Here is a 21283-nt window from a genome sequence, read left to right as displayed (position 1 = left end):
GAGGCCATGTTGGGTGAGCCGTCAAAGTACACATTGCACCTGTCAAATGCAGTGTGCGGAAGGCAACAATAATCCAAACATTCATCGAAACAATACATCTTGTGTTGCAGGCCTGATGGTAGGAGAATTTCGAGCACCGACGTGCCCGGCGCTTCAGGCTCCCTTTAAGGGAAGGGGAGGTACTCTTATTGCTTCTCAGTGTGTTTACGTTTCTCCACCTCAAGATCCTGCATCTGTGCTTGTTAAACGGCTTCCTTGAGTGCTGTGCACTTCCAGGAATCACACCATTTAGATTGTACAGATCCACACGAAAGAAAAACATCAACAGGTCTGACGTCTGTACGCAAACGTCAGCGTGAGTGCACAACTGCGTGACGCGATGACGGAGCAAACAAAAAACACACGTTCACCTCCTTTGCTCGCTTACAAATATAATGATTTGACAAGAATGTATTTTTATTTAAGAATGATTGAAACAAAGACACAAACGGATGGCCAAAATGTAGTCAATAAAATCCAAACACATTTTACAATTTATTTACGACGGGCTTCCACTGGGGGAAGGCCTTTCTTTTTTGAAACATTTCTTAGAAAGTTTGCAGTATATTGTATATAGTACATGTCAAGTGAAAGTAGCATTTGAAAAAAAAACATCAATTGTGTGTCAGAGCAGACTGGAACACAAATCATCGTAAAAGGCACATAAGAAAAAAAATCTTTTAATACTACACAGGGAAATTGTTTACAACTGATGGAATTGATGGCAAGTCTCTACATTTTGAATAATCCAAAAGAATGAAATTATTCTACTCATTTTCATGATGGGTAAATTAAGGTCTCTATTTGGGTTGCATTTGTCGTTAATTGCATGGTTCACTTGGGGACTAATTGGGGCAGAGCTTCTGTTAGAGGAATGGCCACTGGATTATAAATCCTGAAACAATTTAATCGATCTAATTATGAATACTGAACCATGTTGATATACCAATTCGAACCTTTAAAAAATGCACACTGAAAGTCGAGTTTCTTTCAGTTAACCGACACCGCACCAGGGAATTTGGCCATGTTTCACCCTGGTTTGTGTTAGTACATGCACATATTTGTACAACTCAGCGTCAGAGAGAAATTGAACTGCAATTTGTCTTACCTCCAAGCTCTTTAACATTCAAGATGGCATTAGGAAATGGCACTGCTTTGATGCTAAAACCTAAGGAGGAAAAACAAATGTCACTGTCGTGAGAGTCAAGATTTTGGTATTATCCCGAGATATTCCCATAATAATTCCAAGGGATTGACGCTGCCATTTTGTTTTCTCATTCAATATTAGAATGCATAGTATTTCTTTCTGCTGGTGGGTCAGTAGACGGATTGAAAACATATTTGTATGACATAACATTTTGTGTGGTCCAAGTCAGGAGACTGGGATGGGGGATCTTGGGGACGTGCCAATATGAGCTGAACATCATGTCTTGTGCAGTTCACATGTGTGCTTTTAGGAGGAAAAGCAGCACAGAAAACACAGTGGGGGGTCAAGATTGCATCTGGTTCATGTCCAAATTATACCGACTTCTATTCGTAGACACAAACACATTTTATGTGATCGTGACGTGACTTTAAGAGCATTGCAACAGCGAAAAGCTATGAAGGCAGATGTGGGTGGGAAATGGCAGGCACATCTCTTGCAATTCTTCCCAGTCGATTTTGGCAGATGAACACGGTGCTGACAGCTAAATGTTATTTCAGAGAACCATTCAAAGATAATTGTCTGCTAACAAAAACAAACTAACAAGCGGGTATTTTGTATCTAATGCAGGTGCAGACAGATTTCCCTTCCTTTGAACAACCTCACTCCGACTTAGTGGGCTGAGGAAGCACATTTCTCCCCGGTTAAGGTACACAGTGACTAAACCTATGATGGGATTTCTGCAACAGCTCAACGCTGATTGCCGACAAAGCCGGAGGAGCCAGAGGAATGTCAGTGACCTTGAAGGGCTGCATTAGGTGTATGGCGAGTGGAGCGCTGACTGCCAGGAGACTCGTGCGCTCACCACGGAGCCTCTTCTTCTGGACATACTTACCCAACTCCCACCGCACTGGAAGGGGGAACCTGTGTATTGGCGGGTGAGGTTGCAAGCGCTTCTCTGGCATGACTACGAGACAGATGTTTGATGAAATGCCCCCGACCCCCACCTCCTCCCCTACGCCGATAGTTGTAATAAGTGGGTTGTGGTTCAAATTTGAAGGACAGCATACAGTGTTATTGAAGGGTTGGGGCAGTTCAGGGCTTGAAATAATTATTGGAAAACAAAGGTGACCTATTTAATCTTCCTGGAACAGCGGTCTAAATGTTTTGCCCAAATACCTGTGGTGGGAACGATTCCGTTGCCGCCTTCACTGCAGAGGCGCGACAGCAGGCTGGTCTTTCCAGCACCTGTCAGGCCAATGCACACCACATCATACTCCGGTCTTGGCGGTGGCGGTCCTTTACAGCACAGTGCCCGGAAACACTGTAACGAAAACAAACGCGACCATGGATCGACTGGCGGAGGGCTCAAATTCTTCAGTGAGACTGGGATAGTGATTAAGTTTCTGCATTTGGAGTCACAAGAGCGCTGAAGGAAGACTCTCATGGGCCTCCCAGCTGTCTTCATATGAAGGAGGAGGAAAAACCGAAAGAAAAAAAAATGACCGTGTTTGCGCTTGGAAACACTTTCGGAGTGGCAGCTGATGTCAGCGGAGCCAAACAGTTTAACCTCCTTCCACCGGAGTAACACCAACATCTTGAAAAGGGAATGGGAAATGGCAAAGTACAAAACCACGACTTTGATTTGTTTAATTTGAATGTCATTGTGTCATAGTGTAAGTGTTAGGAGGTGTTTTGAATGGGTGCATCCAAGCGCTGGTGCAAATTATTTGTGTCTTCAGTGCGTGTGTGTGTGTGTGTTTGCGTATGTGTGGATAGCCTGTCTGATTGGGCCCGTATGTCAGCCAGAGGCAGACCTGACACTCAATGAATCACGGCCTGGGACTCAAGGCCTGCTGTGAGACATTAAGGGGCAAATGCGGTGTGAACCGTGAATGAGATCTTTTTAACTTGTGTGGAAGTATCCATAGCCAAAACTAAAGAGGGTTCTTTTTTTTTTTTTTTTTTTAACTAGTGTGGCAGGAACCAGTCTGGCTAGGGTAGAGCAGAAACGCAGACAAACCGTGACTCTTACAATCGACTATCACATTTCAGGGGGAAGAAGATCAAAACAAGGAGTCTCACGGCTCTTGTCCGTTGACGACCCTGTTCGAGACACCACTATCCTGTTCAATCAAAGGCTGACAGGAAGGAAAACATGCAAGCGTATACAAACTGCAAGCACATTCTCCAGGTGTGCTCAGCCGTGACATTAAAAAACCTCAGTAATAATAAAAGAAAAGAAAAGGAAGACGGGAAGAATTCCTATCAAGTCACTGAGGAACACTTGACCTCTTGTCATGACATGCATGGTGCATTTTGAACCTGCATCATCCCCAGGCTGGCTCTGATATGATGATATCCAGCTCTTGGTTTCTTTTTAGATTAGCTCACGATGCCTCGAGTCTTGCGCGGACTCCAGACATCGGTGACCACGAGGGTCACTTTCCAGTGCAGTGCCAAAACAGAGCTGCCGTTTGATCGAGATGTGGGGAATCTCGCTTCAGCAGAACCAGACGTTGACTGAGCAACCCGAACCCCCCGACTCCTTCGTGAACCCACCGGTCTACTCAAACAGGAAACATTCCCCTCTTCGGGAGAAATGGGGAGATCAGAAACACACACATATACGCATGTCAAAAGGAGCAACGCATGTAAAAAGATGGTTTCGTGAGGTCGCTCTATTTTCTCTGCTCTGCTCGGACGTTTTGGTCCTTACCACCTCCCAGCTGCTTTGTCCCAAGGCTACATGCAAAGTTGTCTACGGAGAGTGAAATTTGCCCTCAGCTGTCAATCCACTGCAATGATGAGAGACAAAAGTGCTACACAAAAGCTGCATTGGGTGCCAGAATATTTGTTCACCATTTTGATGATCGAATAAAAATGTTCCAAAGTGTTATTGAGTGGAGGCAAACTTCTTTCTTTCCTGTACAGTGCAGATTTCACAAGCGCTACTCAAGAAGCACCCAGTGCCTGACCCCGGGGTCCCAATGCACACCGGGTCACTGCGAACAAGAGAAATGGTAGCGCCCACCTCTGGCCCCACTTTGACAGCACCAAGATTGACGAGGGGGAGCTTGGTCAAAAGACTCACAGGAGAAAAATAAATACATCCGAAGGCCTTTAGTGACTTAAAGAGACTCAGGAGATGACCCTCTCCTGTCAGACACGCTCCCAAAGATCGGCGATGTTGTGCCAGAAACTCTAATGTCAAGCGTGACTGCCGCACGGCGACTGCCTCCAAACATTGCAAAACACATTTAAGCAATTAAAAAGTGCTAAATTGATTCCGAAGAGCAGTTAAACTCCATTTTATCATCACTTGGCCATGGCTCGGACACCCACTACCTTTACTTCTCAATCAGCCGGCTCCCCTAAATAATGAACAAAAGACAAGTCAAAAGTATGAATTCCTACTGTCATAATGAACCTCATTCACAAACGGTGCGTACACATAAATGTCGCTTAAATGGCACCGATCAACTGTTGAAGCACAAGCCTGTCATTCATCAATATGCTCTTCACTGAATTCCTTCCGACTCTCCGAACAAATTTCGAACAGTAAAATGAATTTTGATTCACTAACATAAGCACATGTGATAAAAGAAGAAAATTGGCTGATGCGTTCGCGTCTTGAATCTGACGTATTCGCTCATTTTATGTGCAGAGTCAGACAATGTCTACACTTTACAAGTAAATGATGCACCATTGTTATCAAACTGAAACTCTGGTACGTTGGGAATGTAATTAAACAATTCTGAGGTTGCAAGCACTAAAAATTGTTCCAGGATAAATGTGTTGTGAGCCCCTGCAAAAACACTCTCCATGACAGACAATTTTATTGATTGTCTGTCTCTTGTAAGACCGGGTTATATCTGAATTGTCATTTCTTGAAAGGCCTGTCGAGACATTACCTCATTGTTACTGTGAAAACGGATTAACCAGGTTTCACGTAAATGACCAAGATTGGAAAATATAAATATCACAGCCATGTTTTATTTTTCTCCTAGAGGAAAAGGTGAAAAGAAAAGACTCGAAATAAGTAAATTTAGCTGTTGCGGCTTTTAATCAGGTGCGTTATTTGGAACGAAAATTACAGTACTTCAAATTAGGAGGGAAACACTCCTCTGGCTTTTTACATTCCTGCCTTTGAACATTGTTCAGTCAAGTTCTGTGAACTATGCTAAAAGCTATGACAGAGGCTGACCTCAGACGACCGTCTGTTGATATGCGCTTTCCTAACGGGTCAGATCCATGGATGTTTGGGCTGTAGAGCGATGGAAAATGCTCAGGGCACTGGATTGAGCCGTTATCAATCGGGAGTTGAAAAATAAAATGTGAAAACTCTGCCGCCAATGAGTCATCGCCCACCATGTTGTAAATACACCTGCTGTGATCGGACATAACAGGAGCCAGGCTCTTTTTGGAAAACCCGTTTATATTTTTAGAAGTAATAAATGTAGGTTAGAGGGAAGCCGCTTACGGCTGCAGCAGACTGGTTCATGTTTCACTCTCGTATTCCGCGGCTACCGTTGGGACACCAAAGAACATAAAGTTGAGCTGAGACATGAATGACAGCATAGTCCAAAAATTGAGGGACCCAACCAAGCGTTCAGTTTCTATGGCGTAGTTTTCTTCTCCCTTGTGAAAACATTGCAGAGTGTCAGGGGTTGTCACAAGGGCACGTGTGCTGTAGGTCACAATTTTTATGTATTTATTTGATTCGGCAGGCACGTTCGCTTTCATATTAACGATTCTGTTGCTGAAATTAACCTTCAAAATGAAGTATGTACGTCAGTTGTACTTCAATGTGTAAACTGTCGAAAAATTCACTTCTCGTGACCATAATAGTGATTATATATCAATTAATCAAACACAGCGTTTGAAAATTGGGAAACTGTGATTGCATGATTTCCGAGATGCAAAATACCAAACATTAAGAGTGATTTGCACAAAAATTCAAATCTTAAAAAGCCCCCTTGAGGCTACTTATGTTACCCCTCTGCAGTTACTGGTAAATACTAATCGCCACAATGTACCATACCCATTTTAAAATAGATTTATTACCTGGTCGATGCTTGACTCATTATTGGGTTTGTCACTGGTATGTGGTATGTCTCATAATTTTTTTTTTTTTTAAACAAGAAACCCCTGTGGTGGAAAGAAGAAAGTTACGCAAATGGGTCCTTGCTCAAGCATTTGGCACGGCCATTGGTAGATTGCACAACAATTGATATGTTGAAAATGTTTGCACTGGGCCTGGCGGTTGTGCTAATGAGTGGAAACTCCATTTCACACATGACGATAACAAAAGGCAGCATAGGCCTGATGACTGGGCAGTGCTATAATTTATCTTGACCGATTACCCTGGGGTGTGAGGTGCAATCTGCAATGAAAACAATCGGGCAGAGCATTGTAAATTTGATCGCCTCACACAGACACGTGCTAAGGTACAATGTAGACGTAAACGATGTATTCGTTGCGCAATCAGGAAGGAACGATGAGAAGCTCCGCTAGCTACTGACAAAGAAACAAGTGGGTGATTTCGCACTTCAGCGGGCTGTATGAGAACATCACGTATGCTGCGGGAAATTTTCCATTTTCACTTTATTGAAAACTACTTCTGATCCAAAAATAATGCATTTGTTCAACATATAGTAACGGGGGGGGGGGGGGGGGGGACCCCACAAGATGGTAAATAATGTAGTACATTTTTGTTTGGGTGTGTACAATGAGATTTGTCAGATTTTTTGATTTGGCTCAATTAAAGTTTGGAAACACTAATCCAGAGGAGGCAGCAAAGCAGCGGCTAGAATAGGGAAAAAAAAGACATGCCAGATACCAGTGCCTGCGAATCATCTCCACAAACAGGCAGACATAAGACACAAACTGGCTGTCGGGCAATTTTTTAAAAATTTATTTCCAGACGACATGTCGGGACAACACTTGTGTGCAGGGCTTTACTTCTGACCTTTGGAAATGACAGTCGTCTATATGGGCGTCTATCCTGACAGAGGAGTGGCGCTAACAGATTAGAGTGTACACAGTCATAACACGGGCCCACAAAGCCAGCAAGAGAAAGTTGGGAGGCATGCAGGAGCGGCCAGTCGGGGATGTAAGAGAGAGTAGTGGGGAATTAGAAGCAGGGAGGTGGATGGGTGTACAGGGAGGAGGGGTTGGAGGGACATTCATTCATCCTCATTCATCTTCTCCCCCCTTCAGTTGTTGTTATTTGCTGCTTTGAAGTTGGATGGGGGCCTGCTCGGTGGGATTCAGTACAGTGAGGGAAGGAAGAGGGTGCGCTTGGGGCGCGTTGCATGCCATTCTCATTAAGAGGGGAGAGAGACATGTGATCCACAAAAAGCGGCAAACTGGACTCTTCCCATGCTTAGTGGATGCTGCGTCAAAGCTTCTGTCCCTGCCACACAATGCCCAATTCACCCAATTCCATTGATTCTACTCTGTAATGACACAACTATATGACCAGCGTGTAAAAGGCACTTGTAACGTCTCTGAAAGCAAATGGTCCTTGTTCACACTCACACTAACATGAGACCAAAAAAAAAAAAAAGCACAAGTTGCAACTTTTGTGTTATTTATTGTACTCAGAGATAGGAAGTGGATATGTTGACTGTCCAGTCATTACTTTTATATCCATCCATGCATGCATGCATTTTCAACGCTGCGTACCCTCATTAGTGTTGTGGGTGAGCTGAAGCCTCATATTGACACATTGAGTCTTCAATTCAACTTACATTTTTTCAGGATTCCCCATTTATTTATGTATTTATTTACTTACATTTAATTGTCATTTTAACACTGGTATTTGGTCAGTGTAGCATTTATATTTCAGTTTAAGCCCGTATCCCACTCAGCGGCGACGGTTGTAGTGTGTTTGCGAATGTAGTGAATGTTGATTTTTCATCTGGGGTTCGGTCAAGATCCTGAACGGTCGGACATTCGCCAACAGCTTTGATGGTCGCAAACAGTTAAAAGTGTTGGCAAACACCTTTGCACCAAACTTGAGTTAACTCTGACACTAACTAACTAAATAACTAAATATCAACATTCACTACACTTGCAAGCCTTCGCCTCTCAGTGGGGTACGGGCTTTAACTATCCTGGTCACACCAGAGTTTGTTTGCAATTAAATCTGGACCCCACCTCTTCAGTCACTAGCATTCGAATGATTGCTTTCACTGTCACGCATTTAATAATAATAATAACAATACATTTAATTTTGAAAGCGCTTTTCATCGTACTCCAAGACATTTTACAAGAGTTTAAAACACGGGATAAAATGTAGTTTAAAGCCAAGAATACAAGATTTAAAACAATTTTAATGAACCGCACTACCCCAAAATGTTGTCGAGATGTGTTCTGACCTTCGGGTTGAGTGAACGCTGGCGCGTTTTGACTGCCGCTGCTCAACCCGTATTGTTTTGTGTTTTTTGTTATTGTAAAGTGTCCTTGGGTGTCTTGAAAGGCGCTTATAAATACAATGTATTATTATTATTAAGCATGAGTGTGACCACAACCCAGAGTCCACAAAGTGATGGTATGAGAACGCCCGTCACCACAGCCACAAAACACCTGTGTGCAAAAAGATACATTCAACACAATACGGGAAATACACACAATCGTCAGTAGACAATGGCTATGAAATTCAAGATTCACTCCGCTGTAAAAATTATGGCCAACTAAGGACACCATAACAGGTGTCAGTCATTGCGCCCCGCATCAGAAATAGATCCCTGACCAAAAAGACAGACGCACGGCCACAAGGAAGGGCACACACACACGTGCGCGCGCGCACACACACACACACACACACACAGACGAGCAGATGAGCGCCTTTGGGGGATACGAGACACTCCGCACCTGAACAATGTGCTTCCAGTGGTGTGGAACGTTGCAATGAATGCAGAATATGTCCACTGTTTACTTGGATGGCTGAAAAGGTGATATCTCTGAGATGGAGTGGATTGAAATGACAGACACAGAGCAATAATAAGACGACACCGTCTGCACCGGCTCAATATCCCGTCTGGGGAAGCAGACCGTGTCTTACCTAGGCGGACAAAACAACCCGCAAACTATTATGCCTGCGTGTGCAGAGGGTAGACTTCCCCCACCATCATCACCACCACCACCACGCTGTTTTAAAGCTGATTTTCTTGTCACCATTTTGCAGGCACATCATCCCCTTATACTAAAGCCATATCCTCGCTCTTTCCTTCTCTCTCTCCCTCTCTCCCATCACCCCTGCTGCCCAATTCATTCACCCCGCTTCTGTCTGTCTGGCCTTCATTTCAGAGCTTCGACACCACTGCCCTGACGCTAAGGTGTCTGGACAAGGAGAGAAGCTGGAACACACACACACACACACACACACACACACACACACGCACACACACACACATACACACACGCACGCACGCACACGCACGCACACACGCACACACGCACACACACACACACAAAGATCTACAGTGAAGTTAGAGCGCCCCCTGGCTTCCCTCCAGAGCACATTACACAGTTAGGAGACAAGCAGTGCTGAAACTCACTTAATTTATTTGAAAAAAAAAAATGAAGTCTCGGATTTGGATTTAAGTTAGTGAATTATGGATGATCATTTTCACGACAATGATCATCCATGAGTGCTAATCATGATTCGTAATGTGACGAATGTCACTTAAAAGGTCTGTGAAATCCTCCGTAAGTAAATTGATGAAAAACAATTAACAACTAAAGTACATGACCTCTTCTCAAAAATAAGTTTGCAGTTTGGAAATTTAAGTGGCGTTTTTAGAACAAGTGATGCCATTTTAAAGAAATGTTGCCGCACGTCCTTGGAAAATATCTTGGAATTGCAACTCGTCCCAGCTTAGAGGTGGTTATTTTTATTTTGAGAAAAATGTCAGCCAAGAGAAGGGGTTCTCTTTTAGCAGACAAAATCAATGTGTTGAGGAGGAATGAAAAAAATTAAGAAGTCTTTTAGTTTCACACTCACTTTCTCAACCAATTTTTGACAGGCGTTATCACACAAAAACAATTTCAAAAAATCGTTTTTCTCTTCACATTAAAAAAAATGAAAAAAAAACTCAATTCCTCCAAAACGCACCATGAGATTTTTTTTTCTAATTCCAGATGCATTGTATTCAGGGGAAGTGGCAATTCCTGCAGACTCAGCACTTGGACAGACTGCCGTTTTTGGAAAATGTTACTTTGCTAATATCATGAAGAGTCTTGAAACAGACACCTGGCAGGTTCATGGTCAGCGTCCGGGCTGTTATTCTACTACGGATAATGCAAATCCATATAACCTTTAAATATAATTAAAGTAGTCAGGATGCGATCACTTGATCAGAAATTCAGGTCAATCGTGTATGTAACCATTCGCTGATCGGCATCAGGTGAAAAGATACTATTTTTAAAAGTTTAATGATGAGCCTGATGTACAAAGATACAGTGGTAGGAGCAGTCACAAAAGAATATTTTTGGAATTGATTGCCCTATCGGTAAGAGCTGCACCGTATGTCGTTAAAAAAAAATTGTTATCGTGATAATGGCCCAATATTCAACACCCATATCGCATGTTTTTTCAAATATGATGCAGCTCTTCTACCGATTATACCGTCGATTACTTGAGGATTCTGATTACGTGATTGCATTAAGCTTGTGGGGGCATTCCAAAGACAAAGCTGTTTGAGTGTTTGAAATACACAAAATATAATTCTCTTTGTTCAACTCATTCACTCCCAAAGACGTTTTTAGACGTCTTTTCAGACTTGGTCGAGAATTGGCTAGTACTGAATGAGTTAATGTTCAGTGTGACGGATGAAAGGTACTTCAGATGGGATTAAAACAGCTCAAAGCTTCTATTTTGAAGAAGGGTGCATTATCTGCCCAACTGCTGCTTTACTGTGAAGCGAGTGCAGTTAAGTTTGCCACCACCAACAGCAATTGTCTCTTAAGTTAGCGCTTGCAACTCAAAGCAATAACAACGGCAGGATGACAGCTCACAAGTTGACAAAAACTCAGAAGTCAGTTCACTCGTGTCTCAAGGCCCACCGTAATGCCAAATGGAATAGCAATAAGCTTAGTTCTGTAGTTTTTCAGGTTCAATGTAATCGCGTGAGACCCAGGCACTGGAATTCCAGAAGTACCAACGCCGTCCTTCTACTCTCACATACTGTAGTTGCTTGTGACCCTCGGATGTTTTTTTTTTCTTCTGTGGGTAGGGGATCAAAGACGGAGAGGGAGCCTTTGAAAAATATTTGGGCTGAGAATGGACGAGACGTCTGTCAGGAGGTGTTTCCCACCGGGACCGTATGTTGGATATCGGGCAAAATACATACGGCTCAACCTGAGCGCTCTGTCCACCATCAATAAAGCATCTGGCTATAGAAATGTGTCCTCTTGAGACATTACCAACATAGCACCCGCTTAAACTCCCAAGCTGCACAACACCATCATCCACCCTCACCTCGCCCCACCACACCAGAGCAACCCTTCACCCCAAAAAACACTCAAGCTTCATCACAGAGGATTAACCGGAAACCTTGACACAAGCCATTGTTGCGGCGGTAGAAGGGGGCTTGTGGGCTTCTGCCATCCTGTGTGGGTCTTTTTTTTTTTTTTTTGTCGCCACTTAAGATTGTGAGACCGAAGCACCCTCAGCCCTCTCACTAACCTCCCTAAATCACACACATACACACCCAACCACAACTTTTCAACAACAGAATGAAATGAAAGTTGTTCTGGAGGAAAGAGATTGGTGCGTGAAAAGAAAGTGAAATGGAAGCGACGCATATCTCGTGGGGGGGTGCTGAGGATGAGGAGTGTGTGTGTGGGGGGGGGGTATAGGGGGCGGAGGGTGCTGTAAATCTTGATGTCAATGACAGGAAGACTGTTGCAGGCCATTACCATAAATCTGACAAACGCTAATTTGATGGGAGGCTGTATCTGTCTGCTAAAGGACCAGTCTAGACGCTCCTATTGAGGGGTCCTACAGCGTAGCCCTGTTTGTTTCCAACACCATCTGGATGTGGCAGTAAGTGTCTGCTGTTACGGTTCACATACACACGGCAACACATGCGCACACACAGAGACACACACAAACAAGTGCACAAAGCGCACCGTTCCAATTGGTGCTGCAAAGGCTTTGACATGTATATTGCCTGAACAATACTTTGCGTGAATTTTGCGTAATTTGCTGACAGTCTATTCAAAGTGTCACTTCAGGCAAACATAAGGACGGCAGGTTACTTACCTATGTATATATATGCAAGGCCAATGATAAATGCGACATATAACCGAAATAATATAGTGACGATTATATTTAATATCACATGAGCAGAAAATTGTAAATTACTGACATTGACGACATAATATATCCAATAAGTGATACATCGATGACATAATATATCCAAGATGTCATATATTATGTTGTCAATGTCAGGCATTTACATTTTGGTCTTTTGATGCCATTTGCTGCTTTGTATCACTATCAATATTATTCCGTGACTTTATTCTTAGAAAATCTCTTGTGTTTACCTCTACAAGCTTCCGTTCGTATGATATTAAATATAATCTTCACAATGTCATTTAGGTTATATTTTGCATTTATTTTTGGCCTTGCGTGTATACAGGTAAGTACCCTGTTGTCCTTATGTTTGCCTGAAGTGACACTTTGAATAGATTGTCGGCAGATTACGCTAAATTCACAAGTATTGTTTAGGCAATATACATGTCAAAGCCTTTGCAGCAGTTGAAAAACGGATTGTACTTTGTCTAGAAACATGCTTACACATCCCTCCATAGTTGAGCTGCAAAAATGAAACCACGTAATGACTCTGGAATATACCCCACCGGGTCATCACAGGGCTTTCCATGTCACAACAAGAGGCGCTAGTCACCAGCTAGTTCGCGAGATGACATGCATCTAAGTCTCCTCTCATTCGGTGGACAGTCTCGTCTACGGCGTCACCTCCTCGCAAGGAACTTAAAAGCACTTAGCTAGAAAAACAACAAGATAAGAGTGCTGCCACTGATAAAAAACAAACAGGGTTTTTCCTTCGTTCAAAAGTGCGTGGCGGCTGCCTCCAGCTAATTTTGTGCTGCTTCGAGCCGGACCGATTGCTATCGCTCAACACAGCGTGAAGCTCCAGCTGTGCTGATTGAGGGATTATTGTCCCTCTGAGGCAGCTTTGTATTTTAACTGCAGTAGCAGTGTTGCGCCACTATGAAGGCATTAAAGCAACAGCAGTGCACAGGAAAAACCTTCAACAACAAGCGAAGAAGAAATAGATGGAATCGTGTTCAACCCAACCCCCCCCCCCCCTGCACCCCCGCCACCCCCATGCTAGTCGGTGCTATCCGCATTCTGATTTGCCCTGGAGAATGGTACAAACAGGTGGGGGATTTTGCATGCAAGCATGTCATGTTTTTTAAAATAAAAGTTTCCTTCATGTCAAAGTAACATTTATGATTTTTAGCGTTGCAGATATGGCAGGGATTTAAAAAAAAATTTTTAAGCAACCTCCAGAGGAGTGAAACAGAGCAGAGAAAGTAACGCATCACATAGTTAAAATGTAATCATTCATGGGGGTGACATCATGTGGAAATTTCAAACACTGGTGATAGGGAAGGTCAGAATGCAGCACAGGACGAGTCGGCACGTTGACTTTGTGCTGTTATGCTCCTACTTGGAAACGGATTTATGTAGCCTTGACATAAATTTGTTTCCAAGTAGGAGCATAACAACGCAAAGTCAACGTGTACGTGATTGAAACATCATTTTTTTGTGGCTTTAAAGAAGGATAACCACATATTATTCGTATTAGGAACTCCTCTCCACCCCCCCCCCCAAAAAACAATAAACTAAGAAAAAACGAAAAGCTGTTTGACAATATAACCTTGACAACTCAGTGATGCATCATCAGACTTGTCACGTTTTTCTGAAATGTGTCTTCAAATATGTCAGCAAGACTGACGGGACTAAGGGGCCACAGCGTCCAACAACCATTCCGCCTGACACATTTATCTGTCTGGAGCCTACCTGGCAGCCACTGTATGCTCCCGCAAAAGTACATTAGGTAGACAATGACAGGGGGGGGGCGGGGGGGGGGGGGCGCATTAAGGGGCCCGCCCAAGGACTGTTTTCATGCTGCAACCCCCTTTTTGTACAAGAAAGCAGGAGGCTGAGGTGGTGGCATGGGAGCTGCATTCAAAGATAGAAGACACCTTTGCTCTGTGGGACATCCGGAGGATAGATAAGTGGGGCACAGAATGGAGGGGAGCCACGGGACACCATTATGGTATATAAATCTTGTAATTGGAAAGGGTGATTAGCTAGGCCGCATTAGCATATGGCGACAAAAACTTTGCTTTCGTGGGCAAACTGTTGGGCAAAAAAGATGTTTTTCCATACCCATGTAGGAGGATCAAAGCTCAAGGGGCCCCCTTTTGAACGGCCAGAAACCAGTGTGCACGAACCGAGGGGGGTGGGGGGAGCCGTCTCATAGACATTAAAAGGGTGGATGGGGTGGTTAATTGTCCCATTTACATCAGTGATAGCACATTTTCATAAGGCATCTTGAGATGACAAACTAAATTCTGATAAAAACAAATCATTGGGCCCCCGTTCTCACCGAATATAGTGTGGGAAAGTTTCCTACAAGAGGACATTGTTATAAAATATGAAAGAGGCTGCCCCATCAACTATTTCTAGGCCCCTGGGAGAGGGGGGAAAAAAAAAAAGACCTGATGGGGACAAAGTGAACAATAAATCTGTTTTAATACATCGAGATTAGAATTGAATGAGTGTGACCGACAAACTGGGAAAGTCCTTTCAATTACAAAAAGATCCTTGCAGGATGTGCCACATGTTTTGCTTCCTAAAATAGAGGAAGCTAATCCGTACATCATATCGTATCACACAAACAAGGTCAGTCCACACCGACCAGTCTCCAATTAACCTTGTGTAACAAAGGACAAGCTAACAGGATACAATAAAATAGATTTATTATTACAAAACTATGTGGACTTACAGGAAGTAATATGACCGTTACAAGTCACACCACTATTACTAGTGTCCATCAATGTCAATTTACTAAAAAAAAAAAAAAAAACACGATGTACGTTTCCAAATGTAATGATTAATACATCTTTTCTAGTAGCAGAGTTGTCCAAGTTGTATTTGAAAGTGTCAGACAACAAGAAAAAAAAAATCAACAAACGATAGTCCACAATATTGGCTTAATAGTGTAATTGTTAGTCATTTTTAACTCACTGTCACAAAAAAATGTGTAAGCTAAAAATGGCTTGTACGGTCTCAAATGGATTTTTAAAAGTTTGATTTCGCTGTTGCTGCTTTTAATCAGGTGTGTTTTGTAGTCTGGAATTCATGGTGTTCGATCAGGCTAGGAACATCATGTTAAAAGCAAGTTTGTGACGAAGTCCCATTCTGAAGACATAACCCAAATTTGTCAGGATGTGCCATAGTGTCTCACTGACCTATGCTAATGCGGTAATAAAGTCATAAATTCCCAAAGTATTTTTATGAAAATCATTAGCCCGTGCACATAAAACAATCGGAAGAAAAACAGCAGTGACTAAGTGGGTCATTCTTTTGGGGAGGATAGATATATATATATATATATATATATATATATATATATATTATATTATATATATTTTTTAAGATTTAATCTTCAATGTTTCCTACTGATCAGCATGTTCATGATGTTCTTGATGGTTAACCAGAATGTCATTGGCTTGTCTTTCAACTCTGTGGGAAACTCCGCAAACGATTTTGTACCATGGACAAACTACACAAAAACGCTATCAAATGACTCCAGTGTTTGAAAAACATCTCTGTTAAGAGCGAAAACAAAAGCAGATACTGATTTTTCTGCACTGTGAGCAATTAAATAGATAGAAACATAACTCGAATAATATGAAACATAAGGGCCGATTTTTGAGGCTTAAAATGTAGACGATAGCCATCTCTTAAGAGATCCCCCAGTGCTAAAGTATTTTGCTCTCAACATGCATTCAGTGCACAATGTTGTCGTGACTTTGTGTCTGGTGTTTTAATGACCCCCCACCCCCACCCAAAAAAAGCTACTCCGAAACTTGGCTCATATTAGATGCCCATTCCCCAACAACACCACACTAAAGTACATCCAACAATAATCCCACAGGCTTTTTTTCCATGTGACATACTTTATTCATGTGAAGTTGCTGGCCTATATGCACTCCATCAATGTGCATTGGGAAGAGAAGTCGCTTTGGTATAGTTTTAGCATGTTGTATAAATGATGTCCGACTTCAAGTCTCAACTAGTTTGCAGTCTAAGGAAAAACAACATGACGTCAAGTACGGGAAGTTGAGCAACATCATCCAAAATCTCAAACATGTAATGGTTCTCATCGTGTAAAATTACCACAATTGCGTTGAAACAGAAATACAGAACATTTCCGGAGTGGTTCGTTTATCCCAATGGAAATATATCTTTTATGATTGAATGATTAATATATCATAATATATAATTTTTCATATAGTTAAATCATAAACATGATAAATACCAATCCCAAAAAGCAAGTATTGCAAATATGGGCAGACTTAATATCACCACAAGGCCTTTGAGACTTCCCCATTCCACACCACAAAAAAATTTGAGATTTTCCATTGAACTTCATACTGCTTTTATTAAGAATATGTTATGCAGTTTGAGATGTACACTGGTTAAGCTCACAGTACTTTCTTTCATATAAATTGACTGCAAGCAGACGTTGTACAATCCGACTTGCTGACCGGGTGGACGTTTTTGGCCAATGGTACTTATCACGTTGTACATCATGTTGGACCTTCACTTAGGTCAACATGATTCAGTTAGCAAACGGGATATGCACTGTTGAACAAATACATTCCAAGTTTCTTCAAGGCGTTTTATATCAATTTGTATTATACTATGACTGAGTGTACATGTCAAGCTCAACAACATCCAAGAACTCAAATATGTTGAAAATGACGGAAAACAAGAATAATGATTGATTCTGTAACGTTCCATTGTTTCGGGTTCTATTGAAAAATAACATTGTGCTGGTTATGTCCTTGAAAAAAAAGATCTGACAGCTTCTCAAGGGGGCAGATACCCCACCACAATGACAGGGTGGACGGCGTTTTCAAAGACAAGACCTTGTTGTGCACAGTAAAACCACCAGGACACAAAGGCACTTTACAGTGATACTGACTCGGTATACATCTTATCTGAACATTTTTAACAGCTAAAAACTGTGTAACGAGTCAGTACTATGTCGATGCTGAATGGTAACAATGATAATAGATGTGACAGTATGTGGGGAAATGGGAGGTTGTTTCGGGTGGAGCATAATTCTTTGTCAGAAACTAAGCAGACACATTGTTTTAACCTTTGCCGGAGGAGCCTGTGTCTCATTCCCAGGGGCTGGCTGTGTAGAAGGGTCAATGACTTCAATAGGCCTTCATTAAGCACAGTTAGTGTCAACAGTTAATTATGCAAATTAGGAAACCCCAGTACGAGTTCATGGCCTCACCCTTTCATTGCCTCCTCACATACACAAAATGTACCACCCTGGAGATGAACACCCACCATATCCCACATATGCGCTATACCGCCTTTGATACTTTTTTTTTTTGCTCCTCACTCATTTCTTGTCAAGAAGAATCCAAAATGTGTTATGGTGCCGATACATAAATGGAGGCCAACGAGGCCCCTGAGATCTCCAGTGGCTTTTCTTGCCATCAAAGAACCTCCAGAAGATTCTTGCTGAGTGAGGTTGAAAGCCCACCAAGTTCTCCTCATGAAGACTGAGCGTGTGAGGGGGTCGCCTCCTCCCAAACAAAAATGAGGTCGAAAAAGTGCATCATAACAGTCAATTAGGCAAATAAAATGCATGACAGCCAAATTCCAGCATTGTTTGGGGGTGATGGTAATGACAGGCCTTTTGCTCTTCTGCCTCTCCATACATGTGATGTCAATGGCCCCATGACTCTCTGACACTGGGAAACGAAAGCCATCAGTAATTAATAATGGCACCCCTCGGGCCCCTCAGTTGGCTTGACTCAAAACGCTGAATTCAAAGTCACCTAATAGGCTCTTCTCACTGTATTTCTGCTGGATTGCTTACACATGCTGGAGTTTGGCTCAGGTACATTGTTAAGTCAACTATTAAGAGGGAGTTCTCTCCATTATGAAGGGAACTGTTGTGGGGGTGAATTTAATCAGGTTTCCCCTCAGCCCTCTCTCCAAACCAGTTCACGTCTAATGACTGGAGAAGAAGTACCGGGTTTGTTGTCGGAGTTCAGGACGTTTTACAAAGCACATTTCCTTTTGGAGTTGCCTTGTTGTTGACTACTTTCCCAAACCGGCAAATTAACTGCTGTGTTCTAACAAAGAGACTAAGTGTACTTACGTAATAGAAAATAAGAACCAGATAGGCACCATCCAGATGTCCACGTAAGATGACGCGATGGGTGCAAAGTTTCATTTTGCTCAGACTGTGTGATGGGCATCATCGTTTTCGTAATACACATCAAGCATCACTATCTTGCACTGAGCGCGTGAATTTGTAGCAGAGTCACTCTGTGCTGTTGATGTAGATGTGTTGGACATTGTTTCGGCTCAGATGGACTCCACTCCTTTTGTTATCTTCTGCAATAACAAATGTGACTTTCAATTTCTATAGGGGTTTGAGGTGTGAATGATTCAATAACTAAACTCAGTTACCTCACTGGTACAAGTGATAATAAGTGATTTTTATGGAAAGGCGATCCGCTCAGACTCGTGAGTTTAAGGTGGCGCATGGAAAAATCTCCCAGGCCCCCTGGAAATCCCACAGCCACATATTTCACCTTTTCACACCGCGTTTGATTTTGGTACGGACGACAAAGCCTCGGTGTAAGCTCCGCATATTTCGAAGTTTTTGCAGAGCAGCCAAGCGGGAAGTGCCAGAGCCTTTACTGCTGGTTGGCGTATGGGTTAGGACTTCTGAAATCACTCCGCCAGCCCCTCCCCGATTGGATGGGCCTGCTGAGGTCACCGCTTCGTCGGGTCGCTACATTCCATTGTGTATGTGCCCTCGTGTCGCATACACAATGAACGGCGCACTGCCCATTACTAAGTGCAGTATGAAAAGGGCTTTATTCGTGAGACGTGAATTTAAATGAATTCCATTTAAAATATAAAGCACACTTCAAATTTGAACATGCATTATCTCGCACATGTGCAGTCGGCTAGTCGGGACGTGTTGATTGCTCCGACTGTACTTACACTTTGCAGTTAAGTAAATAAATATATTTTAAAAACTCGAAAAAAAAAAGATGCTACTTCAGTGGGCCTCAACCTTTTTACGCCATGGAGTAATTTTAACATACCAGAATAGAAAAAAAAAGAGTGAATATCAAACAACTCAACATTACGTGAGTGTGATGGCTGAAGTTCTTGGAATAGTGTGAGCACTTGCATCATGTTATTTTGTGGAATCACCCCTCACAATTGAAGGTAAAAAACAAAGAATGCGAGGAAGACCAGTTTTGACAGGGAATGACATCATTTTAGGGTTGCTCTGCCCAACCTGGCAACAGGGTGTGCAAATTACGGACCAATCAGAAAAATGTTCAGCTGTTTTTACTTCAGCACATGGGAGAATATGGCCCATAAAGTGTACCGAGAATACTTCACTGTGCCCAGTTGCTGATCCAAAGTAAAAACTGGTGGGTGTAGCGACAGCTAGTGTGTTTTCCACAGCCCACCTTTGCTCAGGCGTCAGTTACAGTACAATATGTTACAAGTTTTCCGTCCATTCATTGGACTCATGTTTGGTTCAAAAAGAGAGCCTTGGATCAAAGTTGGCAGAATTCACAAAATATCGAGGTTCAGTATTGATATAATAATGCAGTTGATAATGTCATCACTTGCCTGCCCAAAATCTCACAGGCAATTAGTATCATCTGCGGAGAAAACAAAACAAACAACAAGCCCTGAATGTTAGACAGCTGCAAAACATGTCTGGCTCATCATCAATGGGCACATCAACCGTATTTTATTAACGACGACTGTCACTGCCCCATATGCCGAAGCATTTTCTTTTTAATACGCACATTACACATTTGATTACATTTCCAGAGACAGAAATCATCATTTTATATATATATAATAATCCCACAGCATTTGACTGATGGCCTTGGTTCCCCTTGGTTTTGCCTGTTATGTTTCAGTTTGTTATTATAAATTCATTCTGACATTTCCGCAACAAGCCATTTACTCAAAACACAGAATATACATGTTGTCTGAAAGGGGAAAAAAATGCAGAACCACAAGATGGTCACAGAATTTGTTCAGAGATGGAACAAAGACCCCCCCGCCTTTAGAAGCCTGACTTTCTTCTATGTGTAATGTATAAGCATCGAGGAAAAAGTCAACCAAAGCAGGCACACATCACTTTTCAGTTCTTGTCTTTTTACACAATAACATTGACACTGTAATTGTTATTTTTCAATTACTATTATTATTTTAATGATTCGGTACAATTAGAATGTGTGGTTACTACAGTGCCAGCCTGCGTGATTCTTTCCCTGTATTACGATGCCACCTACTGGATATCCCAAAATGAAACGTTAAACAGAATTGTGAGGTCTTAGCCATGATCCTTCAAGTAGAACATTTGTTGTTGTTATCACAAGTATAAATCATTCGAGTAAGCGGAGGATTATATTTCATTATTACGTATTATTTCATTGTTTTGAGATGAAAAAAAGACTCACAGGCATCACTAGTTGTATCTTTTCTAACTCTGAAAATGGTGGACATCATATCAATATTAGAGCAAAGGAACTGAGCCAGATTTGGGTAAAAAGCACATTAAAGTGGACGCTAATGTGAGAAAAAGTAAATGGAGTTGAGGCAAACAAGTGCTTACGATAAATGCTCGAATTGTTTCAACATGTTTTGGCCTCTGTTCACAGAAACCTTTTTTCCCTCTTTTTTAATTTAATAGGTGCAAAGGGCTGCGCACAATAAAACCAGATTAGGATTTCACTGAAATATGCCTC

The 21283-nt window shown here is 42.2% G+C and overlaps 1 protein-coding gene across 4 annotated transcripts in view; it reads right to left on the bottom strand.

Moving 5' to 3' along the window:
* The window catches only part of LOC127601721 (ADP-ribosylation factor-like protein 15), an 81545-nt gene that overhangs the window by 49131 nt on the left and 11131 nt on the right, over positions 1-21283 (bottom strand). For 3 of the 4 annotated variants that reach the window (XM_052067289.1, XM_052067290.1, XM_052067288.1), the window contains 2 exons: positions 2363-2507; positions 1148-1207 (listed from right to left, as the gene is read on the bottom strand). In XM_052067289.1, the coding sequence (XP_051923249.1) occupies positions 1148-1207; positions 2363-2507 (205 nt within the window). Of the gene's footprint in view, positions 1-1147; positions 1208-2362; positions 2508-2689; positions 4193-21283 lie in introns of those variants that run through there. The other variant, XM_052067287.1, reaches the window with a different exon arrangement.

This window comes from Hippocampus zosterae, chromosome 6, assembly GCF_025434085.1.
Source record: "Hippocampus zosterae strain Florida chromosome 6, ASM2543408v3, whole genome shotgun sequence".
NCBI classification, from domain to species: domain Eukaryota; kingdom Metazoa; phylum Chordata; class Actinopteri; order Syngnathiformes; family Syngnathidae; genus Hippocampus; species Hippocampus zosterae.
Note: the sequence above shows the minus strand (reverse complement) of the source record. Positions and strands in the feature narration are given on the sequence as shown.